Below are 13,980 nucleotides of genomic sequence, written 5' to 3' on the forward strand. Positions count from 1 at the left end.
TGGGGGACATGAGGTGGGGAGCCGGGCAAGAGCCAAGGGCAGGAAGCAGGTCATGGGGCAGGCCAAGAAAAAGTCTACCTCGAATCCCAGAAGGAGCTAGAGTGGAATGCTATTCCTGGGACGGAATACCACGGACTCAGGAATGGGAGGATGTGTCAGGCGGAGCAGGGTGGGGTGGGGGCCACTGACATGGAGTTCTGGAAGATTAATCCCACCAGGGAAATGCTAGCTTCCTGAGCCCTGAAAAGAGCCAACTCCACAGCAGGAGGAATTTGAGTGAGAAACAGTGAAAACCTCCTAAGGTTAGGGCTCCCTCAACAGGAGCAGCAGCGGCTAGCCAGGTTAGGAAAATCCCCCTTCCTTTAAAGGAAGAATTCACCTCCTGCCCAGAAGCAGACTTCCCAAGAAACGGAGCCATCTGCCCTGTCCAGAGGCTGGGGAGGGGGTGAGATGGACTGGGGGTGCATGCTCAGCTAGAGGTTCTCGAATTCTTAGAACACAGAAAAACACAGCCTCTGCTCACCAGGCCACCCCCACTCTGACCTGGGAGGGGCACGCTGCGCTGGGCCAAGGGCATAGGGCACACAGCAAACTCTGCACCGGGCCTGGCCTGTGACAATAGGAGGGGGTGGCTGGACAGTTTCTGGGCCCCATGGGAGGCCAGGCTGGGAAAGGGGATGGACATGCAAAGGAATGCCTAGCAGCAGTCTCCCCTCCTGGAGGAGAGCTCTGGTCAGGGTAGGCAAGCCTAGTCCATCCCCCCATGCCTGGCACCCTTTGCCTTGCCTGGGCTGATCTCAAGCTCCCTGTGCCGTGTCACATCCCGTTCTCCCCATCACAAAGCATACAGCCCACTCCCCCTGCACCCCCCACATGGGGGCATCCCTCTTCACAGCCCTCCCCAGCCTGATTCCAGGCTCTCCTCTCTGTCTGACCCACTCAGAACGCCAGCCACCCATCCACCTCCCCACCTGTAGTTGGGTGCCCTCAGCCCCACGGCACCAACAGGTCCACACCCCAGCCCTCTGCCCTGGTTGTGCTGTTCCTTCTAGAATGCCCGTTCCCTCCTCCTCCTCCACCTTTCAACAGCTGCTCATCCTTCTGGCCTCACCACAAATACCTCCAGCCCCCAGAAACCCTCTCTGCATCCCTAGCCAGAAACAACAGCCCCTCACCGGGAGCTCCAAGCCCTTATATGTCTGCTCTGGGCACCTCTGACTGTCAGCCTGGGATGGGTGGGCACAGAGACACAGGCCCAGGGGAGAGGAGAGACGTGGGCTCTAGAACCAGACGCCTTTGGTCTGAATCGTATTTCTGCTACTGTTTAGCTGCAGGACCTTGAGCAAGCTACTTGGCTTCCCTGTGCCTCGGTTTCCTCTTCTGAAAAGTGGGACCATAAGAGTACTTACCTCTCAGGATTGCTGAGAGGATTAAACAAAATAACCAGATAAAGCATTTCACGAAGTGTCTGGCACACCAGAAGCACTCACTACACAGTGATTGCCGTTGTTAGGTTTTGAACTTGGGGGAAGGACTGGTTCACCATGGTGGCTCCTTCCAGCACAGTTCTGGACGGTGGGATCAAATTCAGCCTGGGAATTATAGCTCATCCACCCTCGTGCTCCCCATGGGCTTCGGAACCCGGGATGCTCTCTCAATTCGGTGGGCTGGTGTCCAAGGTCCGGCTATCTGGATGTGATTTCTACCCGTCCATGCTCTAGGCAGATCCAGGCCTGGATCCTCCTCCCCACTTACCTGTCAGCACTGAGGATGGGGCTGCTGGTGGAGAGGGGGCTGGGGGAGACAAAGGAGCCTCCCAGGGTCCCATTCCTCAGGGGCATCTCGTGGCCATAGGCCTGGGCAGCTGGGGCACTGAAGCTCTTGGGCTCAGGGTCCTGAGCTCGGGGTCCAGTCACTGCTGTCCTCACCACCGACTCCACATAGCTCCGGGGCTCTGGAAGGGGGCAGAAGAGAGACTGAGATCCACGGGGGTGCAGTGTAGACCCCTCCCAACCTGTCAGGGAATTCCCCAGCCTGTGGGGACCGCCCCCAAAGGATAGCCAAGCATGCACAGGGCACTTCTGGGGTTCCAGCCAGCCCATACCTACCCCACTTCCCAGTGTCTTGGAGAAGCTGTGAGAGCCCCCGCAGAACTTTTAACCGGGGCCTCACACACAGAAGCTTCCCAGAAATGGACCCCAGCCTTGGCCTCTGAACATAGTCATCATAGAATCTTCCCTCCTACAGCCAGGCACCCCTTTTAGCTGCTTTTTCCTTCCTAGGTGCCCCCTGGCCCAGCTGGAGTCTGCTCTGCCGTGGACCCAGAGCTCCGGGTCAGCCTTGCCCATGTTCAGAACAGCTCCAGGCTTCCCATGGGCTCCACCCACGCTCAGAATCCAGAAACAGGCTTGCTGGCCTAGCAACAGGCCTGTGGCGGCGAGTCACGCCCAGCCCCTTCTCCGCCAAGACACTCCCACCCACCTTGCCTGACACACTTAGCATTCCTCCCGAGACTGACATCATTATCCCTGCCTGGTGTTTAGAAGAGCCTAAGAATCCGGGGAGGTGGGGGACAAGGGCCAGAAAGGCCATTCTACAGGTGAGGATGCTGAGGCCGGGGGCATGCAACGTGTGGAGGCACGACCAGGAGGAGATCTGACGCCCAGCCAGTGTCTGCCTGACCCTCCTCCTAGACCTCTGAGGCCAGGCCTGAAAGGTTCTCAGGGCTACACAGAGAGAAGCAGCAGGCCACTCTTGGCTTCCCCTGGGACACGATCAGGGATCGACGACGCTCCTAACACCTCCAAACCTGGCACCGCCCTGGCTCCCCCAAGTAGGACATGATCGGAGCCCGGCTCACACACTGACCCCAATCAGGGCATCTGCTGAAACCTGCCTAAGAAAGTGAAGAACCCAAGGGTGTGTGCTGTCCTGGGCAGGCCAGGTCCCTGGAGATTTCGCGGGCCAGGACTGTGTGACAGTGCGTGGGGGTGGGGCACAGGGTGATGCAGAGCCAGTCACCTCAGTGCCCGAAGCTGGCGTCCATATAGGCAGAGGCCAGCCTCACCAGAGGCCTCCTCAAAAGCCCCACCCAACCGGCCCGGGCCACCCACCCACCTCACAGAAGCCTCAGGCCACTTTCACTCCAAAGGCATGGATTCTGTGCCCATCGTGCCCAAGGGCCCGGCCGGAGCCCGAAGAAGCTGCAGAGACCCTCTGGCCCGGGGCAGGCACACATTTTATGAGAGATTCGATAGTAAATATTTCAGACCATTTAGGAGCTGGTCTCTGTGGCAGCTAGTCAATTCTGCTTTGGGAGCACAAAAGCCATCGTAGATAATTCATAAACAAAAGAGCATGGCTGTGTTGCAATAAAACTTTCTTTACAAAAAGAGGCAGTGGGCTAGAATTGGCCACAGTTTGCTGACCCCTGATCTCACCCCTCCTCTTGGCCCAGAGAGGTAGAGAAATTTGCCCCAGAACACACAGCCAATCAGTGGCCAGAGATTCTAGCACCATGGTCTCCTGACTCTCAATGCTGGCTCCTGGTGGCCTAGAGAAGGGCCACAGCCTCACGGGGACGCCAAGAGCTGGCGGCTACCCAGTCCTCCAGCATGTCGGCCAGAACTATTAATAATGATAAAAATAGCAAACAATTACATGAGGAAAGTAGGAGAATGTAAGTAATCGGAGAATGTAAGTAGCTCACCCCATCACACAGTACCAAGGCCCAGGAATGCAGGCAGTCTGGCCCAGAGCCGGCCCCCTAGCCCACGGCGCACACATCGGCCAGCTAAAAATCAGGGAGCCGGTTTAGTCTTGGGGGGCTAGCTGTGTCCTTGCCATGCGACAAGGAGCCCATAGAAACGGCGATGGAGACGCAAAGCCAGAGTCCACGCTCCCCTCCCACCCCTCACCGTTCTGGGTCACTCTCTGAAAACTCCTCCTGTACCCTTCCAGGCTCTCGGCTTCACCTGCATGCCTGCAACACTCGGCAGCACCCCCTCTCCCACGGAGAAACAGCAAAGGATCCATCTGCTCCCTGGCCACCCCAGGCTCTCTGCTCACTATATTCACAGCACCCCACACACCCCCGGGCACACAGAGAGCCCCTGATATGCATCTATCCTATAAGCTAGTAGATGCCTGACCTTCACCCTCCAGCCCCACCCACACAGAGATGCATAATAACTAGGACCTGAGAGGCACACATTCACTTTTCTCGTTCCCTGGAATTCGTGCTGACCCCAGAAGTTCAAGCTACAAGCCCCGTGGATGATCCCTGAAGTCTGTGCTCTTCTACCCGTCGATGTCCTCCCGGTCCACTGTCCAGCCTGCTCTGCGTCCCTGCAGGCCAGTACTGACCACATCACCCAGACCCTCAGGTCCTAGGGCTCTGGAAGGCTTTGGCCTTTAGCCAGTGGGCAGGACTGGCAGGAGATGGGAGAGTGAGGACAAAAGGTCAAGGTGTCGGTGGCTGCATCCCTCTACCCAAGACCACAGCTCCGCTCAGGGAACTTCTCCTCCAGCTCTCTGCTTTCCTTCAGGTCTGGCGTGGGAATGGCTCCCTCCTCCTGCTAGGGATCACCCGGGGGTGCTTCACCATCCGTCCCTGCTTTACCCAGACCTTTTAAATAGTCCATGAAACTCTCTGTTGCCCCACAGAATGAGCCATCTTTTTCCTACCGGGACCCAGGCCCAAACACTGGGTAAGCAATTCACAGTACCCTACACCCCACCTGTAAAAAAAAAAAAAAAAGTACATGTACTCCTTCTACCAACAGTAAAACTGAGATAAAGTGGGCCTCAGCACCCTGTCCCCTAGTCAGAACAGAGCCATGCCTGGGACCCGTGGATGCTGACTCCCATCGGGCCTGCTCGCCCTTAGACAAGGCTGCGTCCCCACTCACTGCTCCCGGCCCGAACGCAATAGCCTGAGCCCCAGGCCAGGGGCCTGCCCGTAGTTTGCACAGGGTGATGATGGGACGGCATATTAGAAATTCTGGGGAGTCGGAAAGCCCAGGGTGGTCACATTTGTAAGGCATCAGCCTCATCAGCCCCTTCCCCACTGCCACCGGATTGGGAGCCACAGAAAGCCAGGGGAGGACTCTGTCTGAACTCGGGGCACAGGACGCTCTCCCCAGGGAGAAGCAGCAACTGCCTTCCTTCCACACGGTAGGAAATAGTCCTTGAGCTCAGAGGCCAACCAGCCTCAGGGCTTTGCTCCTGGCCTAGAAGGATTTCAGTGACCCAGCTCACCAGGCCCTGCCCTCACCTGTTCACCTCCCTTCCCCAGTCCCGCTAGGTGCATGACCATCCTCATGTCTGCTTGGCTAGTCTGCAACCATCTGTCACCCCTTCCTGGCCTACCAGGCCCACCCGGGGGTAGAGATGAACAAAGCCCTCTGTCTCCGTCTCTGTTTCTCATGAACCTGAAGCAGGAGGGACCTTTGGGAAATTACTTCCTTTCTTGAGTCCATTTCCAGAACTGTTCAAAACCAACCTTTAAGGCCAAAAACTCAGTTTTCCCAAGTTTTCAAAGTCGGTTACCATATTAAAAACACCTCCTCTTTCTGTCTATTCCTCGGCTTTTTCTCTCTTCCCAACCATAGGACAACATGACGACTCGTGGGATTCCCCCTTCTTTCAATTCCTGGAGGGGTGACCTGGGACAGGTTGCTGAAACTTTCTGGGACTCAGTTTCCTCATCTGTACAAGGGGAATGAGACCACTCACCTGCCCAGCCAGGATCAAGCGACAGAGATGGGGAAGTTCCCTCTCATTCTTTCCTGCTCCGTTCCACACCAGCGTTTCTAAGCAGCCCCCAGTGCCTGCCTCTGTCCCCAGCCACACCTGGTCCTGCCTCTCTCCACCCTTCTCTCCCACCCTCTCCTGCTACTTTCCTCCTGCCTGGAGCAGCTCCACCCAAAGGAGTTGGGAAGAGTAGGAGAGGTGGGGCCAGAGGGCACTTCACACAGAACATTCCAGAGCTCAAACTTTTCTAAGTGGCTGTTGGCAGCTGAGAGCACCTGGAAGCATAAGAGTGACTTGGGCCCCACCAGGCCCAGGGCACTGACAGCTCTTCACCCACACCCTGAAGTGCATTTCCTGCCTCCAGGAAACGTTCTTTACTTGGAGAGAAGGAGCCTGCCCACCCCAAGTAAAATGAAGACATGTGCGTGAGGAAGAGGGAGGAAATAAAGAAACGCCCGAGTTCTAGTCCAGGAGCTCAAAAGTTGGAATTTCAAGCCTTTTAGATTGGGCCATACACAGGAGTTCTGAACTCCCCTAACACCCTGTTCCAAGCCCTGCTCCGCGCTTCTCCCAAATGCTGAGTTCTTTGTTGGCATCTCTGCCCTCACCAGGGTATCTCACCTTATACCCACAGTGGGTATATCCTCAGTGCCTAGTACACGACCTGGCACAAAATAGGTGCTCAATAAATCTGCATTGCACAGCACGGCCTTAGAATCCCAGATGCCACAGTACACCCACCCCCAAGGATCTCCGAGCAGGAACAATCCCCCAGAGGGGCCATTTCTAGTCCAAAGTCTTCCTTTACACCAAATCTGTCCCACCTAGTCATCTGGACAAACAGAACCTAACCTGAATGTTCCCTTTTCCCATTCCTCTGGGAAAGAAGCTTCTACAACTTTCTTTCCCTGTTTCACCACTGGGAAGATATTCTTGATGTTGACCTCACGTCTGTACTGCTGCAGGCTTTCTTCCTCGCCCCCCTTCATGGAGAAGAGTACCCAGGCTCCAGCCCCACTGTTTAGGGGGTGTGCCCAGTGTAGTCACATGGAAAGGGGCAGCCTCCACAGATCGGGCGTTGACTCTCAGTCATGCCCCTGACTGACTGTTAGGCCTTAGACAAGGCATTTAACGGCCCTAAACGTCATCCCTCATCGGTAAAATGGGGTTCCTACCACCTTCCTCTCGGTGCTTCTGTGATTGTTAAACAAGATGGTGTGACAATGGTCCCACATGGTCCCACTCCTGCCTGTTGAACCTCATCTGTACCCCATTCCCCCTTGCTCCAGCCTCTAGCTCCCTCTTGCTCTCAGCCTCACTGATTTTGCAGTTCCTAGAAAAACAAAAACATGCAGTTCCCTCTGACCCCAGGGCCTTTGTACATGCTTTTCCTCTACATGGAATGCTCTTCTCACCTCCCGGTTTTACCAAGTTAATGTCACTCACCCTCACATCTTACTTCTTCAGCCAAGGTCAGGTTCTTGGCTAGAAGGTCTCATAAACTATATCCCATCCCTTTGGAGCACTATCTTAATATGTAATTGCAAGTAATTTCATTCTGGCTCCTGCTCATTGCAAGTAATTTCATTCTGGCTCAAACTCCACGAAATGAGGAATCACAGTACGGCTTATCATTACATTCCCAGAGCCTGGCACAGTGCACAGTACATGGTAGACATACAAAATATGAAATAAATGAATCAGTGAATAAGACAAGGAATGCATGACAAGCATTTAGCACAGTGCCTTGACCAGAGCAGTTTCCCTTAAAGTCTGCTTTTCCTCTAGCTGGATCATTCTGCCTCTTATCATTTTTCCTCACAGGCAGCTTTTTCTGAATTTCCCATCATAGTCTCAGCAGGGAAATCAAGCAGAGCTTCAGAGGGTCAGCAAAGAATGTGCTTTAGTCTGACCCGGGAGGTGGTACATGAGTCAGGAAAAATGAACGGGCTGCCCACAGCCATGCTCCCTGCCCCTCTCCCACCCCACTGCCCAGACCGCGACAGCAATTCCGCCCCCACGCTGGAATCCCAGGGCACGGTGCCTGGAGGCAGGAGGAGGGCTTTGAAATAGCCCCTGGACTAGGAGACGGGAGACCAGCAAGTCCAGTTTGGGTCCTGCTGCCTCCTCACTGTGGCCTTGGGCAGAAATTCCAGACCCCGACCCCCACAGCATGGGTCTCAGCCCCACATCCATGAAAATGGTGGATGTAGCTGAGCACATCTGCAAGAACCTTCCCTCCGAACTCTGTGGCTCCAGGACATATGGAAGAGGGCCAGAGGCCTCGGGGCCTTGCAGGCAGAGAGTCATTCGTGAAACAGGCAGCTCTTGGTTCACGACTGTCGATACTCGCTTCTCTGAAGTGTCACCCCCAAGCGGGAAACATGACATCCAGGGCCTGTCAGCCTGTGGGATAATCTCCCCTCAGACCCTCCCACTGGAGAGTGTTTGTGGGGGGGCTCCAGGCCCCAGCATTTCTGGACTCCTGTCCCATCTCCACTGCCCTGTCAGGAGCCAGGAGCCAGCAGCAGGCCTGGGGGACAGCCCCTTCCCCGGGTAGAAGGCTGGGGGGAGGGGGGAGGGGCAGCCAAGAGCACACTGGGCTCGTCCCTCTCTGGGATCTGTTGCTGGGGGCCGCCTCGATCTGCTACGCCCAGGCAGCCTGGTTCTGCTGCCCAAACTCTGGCTGACTCCAAGCAGGCGAAGCCTATGGGAAGCTGCAGCCATCTTCTGGGGTGACGGCAGATTGAGAGGGGCACAGCCTCAAGGTGGTGCGTGGGAAGTGGGCTTCAGAAAAGCAGATAGGGGGCGCCTGGGAGGCTCTGTCGGCAGAGCATCCGACTCTTGGTTTCAGCTCAGGTCACGATCTCATGGGTCCTGGGATCAAGCCCCGCGCTGGGCTCCACACTCAGCAGGGAGTCTGCTTGAAGATGCTCTCCCTCTGCCCCTCCCCTGCTCACGCTTGCATGCCCGTGCACGCGCCTGCTCTCTCTCGCTCTCAAATAAATAAATCTTTAAAAGATTTATTATTTCCTTAAAGATAGAGCCTTTAAGGAAACCAGGCCACATGGAACCAGGGCCCAGGAGGGAAGTCAGAACATCTAACATATCAGAGCTGGAAGGGACCTCAGTGCCCCCCTCATCCCAGGCCCCCTGGTGAAGGAGAGGGGGACACCGATGCCCAGAGCCACATACAGACAGCCTAGGCCCGCACCCCCTTCATTTCACCTGATGCTCTGAGTCATCATTAGAATTCTGTCCCTAATAACTTAAAGGCCTCCAACCAGATTATGTCCCCTCTCTGCTTTCCCATCTCTGCTCACGTTCCCTTCCCTGCTTCATGTACAATGCACAGTTCATCGAAATCGAGGGTGAAGCTGATCCACAGACATGCGAACTCCTTGAAACTGTCAAAATTATGTGCATGGGTGTCCCAATGCATTCGTGTGCGAGTGGATCCATTGCTGTTCTAAGATCCCCAGAGGCATCCAAGCTCCCAGAAAGACAGACTTCCCACCATCTGTGTTGATATGAAACCAAGCAAGGGCTTCAGGGAGGCTGCTCTCGGCTCTAAGACTGCTGAGAAAGCTTGCTCCAAGCTATGCACGTGGAGTGCGCCCCAGGCAATGGAAGAATGTGCGTCCCTTTGCCCTCCGAGGGGGCTGGCTGCACCCCAGGCAAGCTAGCGGACGTGCCGCTGGGGGAGGAGGCAGCAGGAGGGGGGACTGTCACCAGGTGCCACTGCCCTGGCGACTGGAGCTGGCAACACCTGAACCTATGCCCAGCTCGCCTGTCAGAATTCAGGCAGCATCCAGGGTGACAGCTCATCACCAGGGGGTGGGGACCAGAAGGCTATGTGGCCGGTCATCTGAGACCTGTCAGGAAAGAGAGCTGCCCCCGAGCCAGCCTGAGCAAGCTTCTCCTGAACAGCCATGCCCGGACCCAGAGAGCAGGAAGCGGCCCACAGCAAAGCCACACTTACCTTTGGGAAGCTCGGTCACCACCTTCCCCTCATCCTCCTCTGAGGGAAGATGAGAGGGGAGGTAGGAGGAAGGAGATGCAGGAAAGAGAGGCAGGTGAGGAGGACGAGGAGAGGAAGAGCAGAAAGGAGAGAGAGAGAGAGATTGATTAACAGAGATTATTTCCTGAAAGACAATCTGCTGAGAGAAAGAAGGCAGGAAAGCAAGGGTGAGGCCAGGGCAGAAGAGCCCAGGGTAAGAGGTAAGGTCCACCCTGACACGGCCATGGGGGCTCAGGACACACAGTTTAAGGAGGGCCTCGCTCTCGGGGACAAAGCCGGCCCCCCTCACAGCCCGTGCACCCGGGGCTTGCATCTCAAGCAGAAGGGTGCTGGCTGGTGAGAGGCAGCCCCAGGCCCCTTCTGCTCCCCGGTGACTCAGTGTCCCCGGCCATGCAGACACCTCCGGACGGGAGGCTATGCCAGCCATGTGTCCGCGTGGGTCACACATGTGTGTCATTGCCCTCCTACCTGGCTGGATCAGTCTTCTGGTGACTAAGGAAGAAAAGCCAAGTTGGCCCCAAAGGCCCCAGCCCAACCCTAAAACCAGAGTCTAGAGAACACCCTTCTGGGCTCGGCCTACTGGAAATGGCCACTCAGGGACGAGGGCCCTCCACTCTCCCCTTCCCCACAGGGAGGAAGGGGGATGTGGTAAGGAAGTGGGAGGTGTGACCTGGGGGCGGTGTACATCTGTGTCCACAAGTACACTCGGGGGATGGTGGAGCCAGGCTTCTGCAGAGAGCTAACCAAGTCCAAGGAAACTGAGGCCAAGCCTCCAAATCCCCAAGTCAGAGGGCCCTGGGAGTGGTACTGACTCCACCTGTCCATGGGCATGAAGGCTCAAGCCCTACACAGAGAGCCCCCACTCAGACCTGACCGCATTGTGGGCACAAAGCCAGGCTGCCATCTTGTTTCCAGAAGGGTCCTGAGAACCCGTCACTTCTGGGCACTTTCTGATGAGATCCTGAGGCCCTGCCCAGGACCACAGGGGTCCTCCAACCCCTACTCCTCCCTCTGGCCCCCCCCCCACCTCCCTTCCAGCTAGAGTCACTCACCACCTGTAGGGTGCAACAGGATGTCCGCTGGGTTGTGGGGTTTCAGGCCGAGAGCAGACAGGGGCGTCTTGGCCAGACCTGGAGGGGAGCGCACTGTGCCAAGAAGAAAGGAGACACAGGCAGTGAGCCTCGGGGTGAAGGAGGTGTGGGGAGAGGAAGAGGGGCAGGAGCGGGGACACCCCTAACTGAGGACATGTTGTTGAGGGCTGGGCAGCAGGAAGCAATACAGGGGAACCAGCCCCAGCCCCAGGGCTTCCTGCCTTGCTCCCCACTGCCTTTTCCTATCTCCGTGTTTCTCCACAGCTCAGAGGGTAGAGTGAAAAGTCAGGAAATGGCGCTGCCCCGCAACCCAGCCCTGGCCCTCAACCTCGAGCAAATCACTTCTATGCTGGGGCCCTTGGTGGCATCACTGCAGTCCCCTTGCATCGCCATAGCTCACCACATACACACAGCTTTCTTTGGCTATCTCTGACGTCCCCCATACCATAGTCTCTCTTCCCTCATCCTTCCGCTCCCGCCCGGACACACACACACAGTCCTTCCACGCCGTGCACTTGGATGGACTTGGTAGGACAAAAGGAAATGGGAAATCAAGATGGCGCATCCCGTAAAGGACGGAAGGAGTAAGGGATCACGGGCGGAGCCGTGCCAACCCTGAGACCCAGGGCAGCCCTCGACCGGAGGTCTCTGACCCCCAGCAAACCATGCCACTTATAAACCCCAGGAAGAGAGAATTTCTCAGTGTGGGGCTCTCTGTCCCCCCCCCCCAAATCTCGGTGTCCTGGAAGAGGGAGGAGCTCCACCTCCACAATCCTTGGCCAAGAGCACCAACTCCCTGTGCACACCCCAGGGCCCTTCCGAGCCGCCCGGCTGGGTTAGAGGTGTCATGTGACACACAAGGTCAGAAAGGGCTGTCCGGCTTTTTCCCATCCGCCAAGGACATGGCCGGACTCCGAGCTGGACTGCAGGGTGGTTGGCAGGCCCAGTCACGAGATTTCTCGGTGGCAGCTGCTGTGTCTCCTAACACATCTCTAAGAAGCAAAGCAATGAGCTCTGTGTCTCTTATCACGGCTACTGGGAGTGTGCAGAGGCCACAGGCCCTGAGGACAGGCAGCCGCACAGGTCCGCCAGAGCCCAAGCCTGCCCGCCACACACCAACGGCCCCAACAGACCAGGTGTGGCCCTTGGTGCCTGGCCCCCACACAGCAGCTCCAGGACCCCCCCGGGCCCCTCCTCCTTTCCTCAAAAGACAGAGACCTGCAGGAAACAAAAAGCTACAATCTCTCAGTGTAAGCAACATCCACAACTTATCTGTGCGCAGGTGGGTGTATGCACCAGTGAGAAATCACCGGGGTCGGGATGGGGGCAGACTCCATCCTCACACCATCCTCAGATGCCCAGTGGACAAACACAGCAGAGGGGACCAATGTGTGCAAATGCACACAGCCCAGTAATAAGGTAGGTCTAGGCTGGCCTGTCTCTATCCCTCCCTCTCCTTACACACACACACACACACACACACACACACACACACACACACAGATTCGGTTTCTGCCCCCCCCAGCCCCCCTGCCCATTACTGAAAATGGTGTCTTGCAATGGACCCTTATCAAGCACTTATTAATGTTTGTCAAATGAACGAATTGGAATGTAATTAACTATGGAGGAAGGAGCCCAGCCTCAGAGACCACCGCTGTCCATGGAATGCCCTCGAAGCATCTCCAGCCCACGGGTGTGCATGGGTTGGTCCAGGCGGGGCAGCAGAGGTACAGATGGGCCAGTGAGCCAGGGTGAAGGAGAGGTGAAGGGAGCCAAGGTGAAGAGGCAGCGGGAGGTTTCTCCTGGTCCCACCTCCGGCACCTCCAGCTGCCTAGTCCCTCACGCCCCGTCGCCAGGCATCTGGCTCTTCTGCTGAGGCAGACGAGTGGGCAACCCCAAAGCCAAGCAAGGCTTTTGCTTTCCGAGAGCAGGATTCCTCGCATTTCTCCGCCTCTGTCTTCTCTCCCAACCCTGTGCATTGATGAAACCTCTGCTTATTCTCCCCACTGGGGCAGCAGGGCTGGCAAAGGCAGGCAGAGAAGAATGGGAACAGACACATATGGCAAAATCTAACCCTAGCTCCGCCCACGTGGCTTCCTTCCCACACGGGGTGATGGCCAAGATCCTGGCTGACTGGACCAACAGTGAATCAATCGGAGCAGGTGTGAAGGTGGACGCTTAAGACCACCCCCAGCAGGGAGAGCGATTCCAGGGAGTCACAAAAGGCCACGGAGGGGGCACCTGGATGACTCAGTTAGTTAAGCGAATGCCTTTGGCTCGGGTCATGATCTCAGCGTCCTGGGATCGGGCCCCACATCCGGCTTTCTGCTCAGGAGGGCTCTGCTTCTCCCTCTCCCTCTGCCACTCCCCCTGCTTATGCTCTCTCTCTCTCTGTCAAATAAATAAATAAAATCTTTAAAAAATAAAAAATTTTAAAAAGGCCACGGAGTTGCCTCTTCAGCAGACCGTCCCAGGCTCGCACCGTCCAATATGGTAGTCATGAGAGTACCTGCCACGGAGCCAATCAGAATTGAGATGCGCTCTAGGTGTAACACACACAACAGATTTCAAACACTTGGTATGAAACAAGAATGCAACATATCTCTTTATACGGATTCCATGTTGAAATGATAGTATTATAGATCTTTCAAATTCAATAAAAACCTATTAAAAGTAATTTCACCAGCCTCTTTTTACAGTTTTAAAAAAAGATTGAGCACTGGGTGTTATAGGCAACTGATAAATCACTGAACACTACATCTGAGACTAATGATGTACTATATGTTGGCTAATTGAATCTAAATAAAATTTTTTTTAAAAAAGATTGTAAGATACCTCATTAATATTTTTATCTTGATCTACCTATGGAAATGATAATATTTTCGACATTTGGGGTTAAATAAAAAATATTACAATTTACTTCTCCAGTTTCCTATAATGTTTTTCAATGCGGCCACTAGAAAATGCTCCATCACAAGTGTGATTTGGGCTGGATTTCCATTGGGCCACACTGCCCTGGGGAGAACCATGGTTTCCACTCCCAGCTTTGGACCCCCACATGCCCCAGGCAGCAGCCCACACACGTTCTGCTGCACAGGACGGGGCTCTGGGGCC

The 13,980-nt window shown here is 55.7% G+C and overlaps 1 protein-coding gene across 12 annotated transcripts in view; it reads right to left on the reverse strand.

Annotated features, from left to right (window-relative positions):
- TNS1 (tensin 1) overlaps positions 1-13,980 on the reverse strand; it is a 193,800-nt gene that overhangs the window by 18,515 nt on the left and 161,305 nt on the right. For 8 of the 12 annotated variants that reach the window (XM_045868018.3, XM_045868023.2, XM_045868019.2 and 5 more), the window contains 3 exons: positions 10,828-10,920; positions 9,737-9,775; positions 1,756-1,954 (listed from right to left, as the gene is read on the reverse strand). In XM_045868018.3, the coding sequence (XP_045723974.1) occupies positions 1,756-1,954; positions 9,737-9,775; positions 10,828-10,920 (331 nt within the window). The remainder of the gene's footprint in view (positions 1-1,755; positions 1,955-9,736; positions 9,776-10,827; positions 10,921-13,980) is intronic. The other 4 variants (XM_054506018.2, XM_045868021.2, XM_045868016.2 and 1 more) reach the window with 2 other exon arrangements.

This window comes from Mirounga angustirostris, unplaced genomic scaffold (assembly GCF_029215605.1).
Source record: "Mirounga angustirostris isolate CCGP_5_RB_7025 unplaced genomic scaffold, mMirAng1.0.hap1 SCAF_3, whole genome shotgun sequence".
Lineage (NCBI taxonomy): Eukaryota > Metazoa > Chordata > Mammalia > Carnivora > Phocidae > Mirounga > Mirounga angustirostris.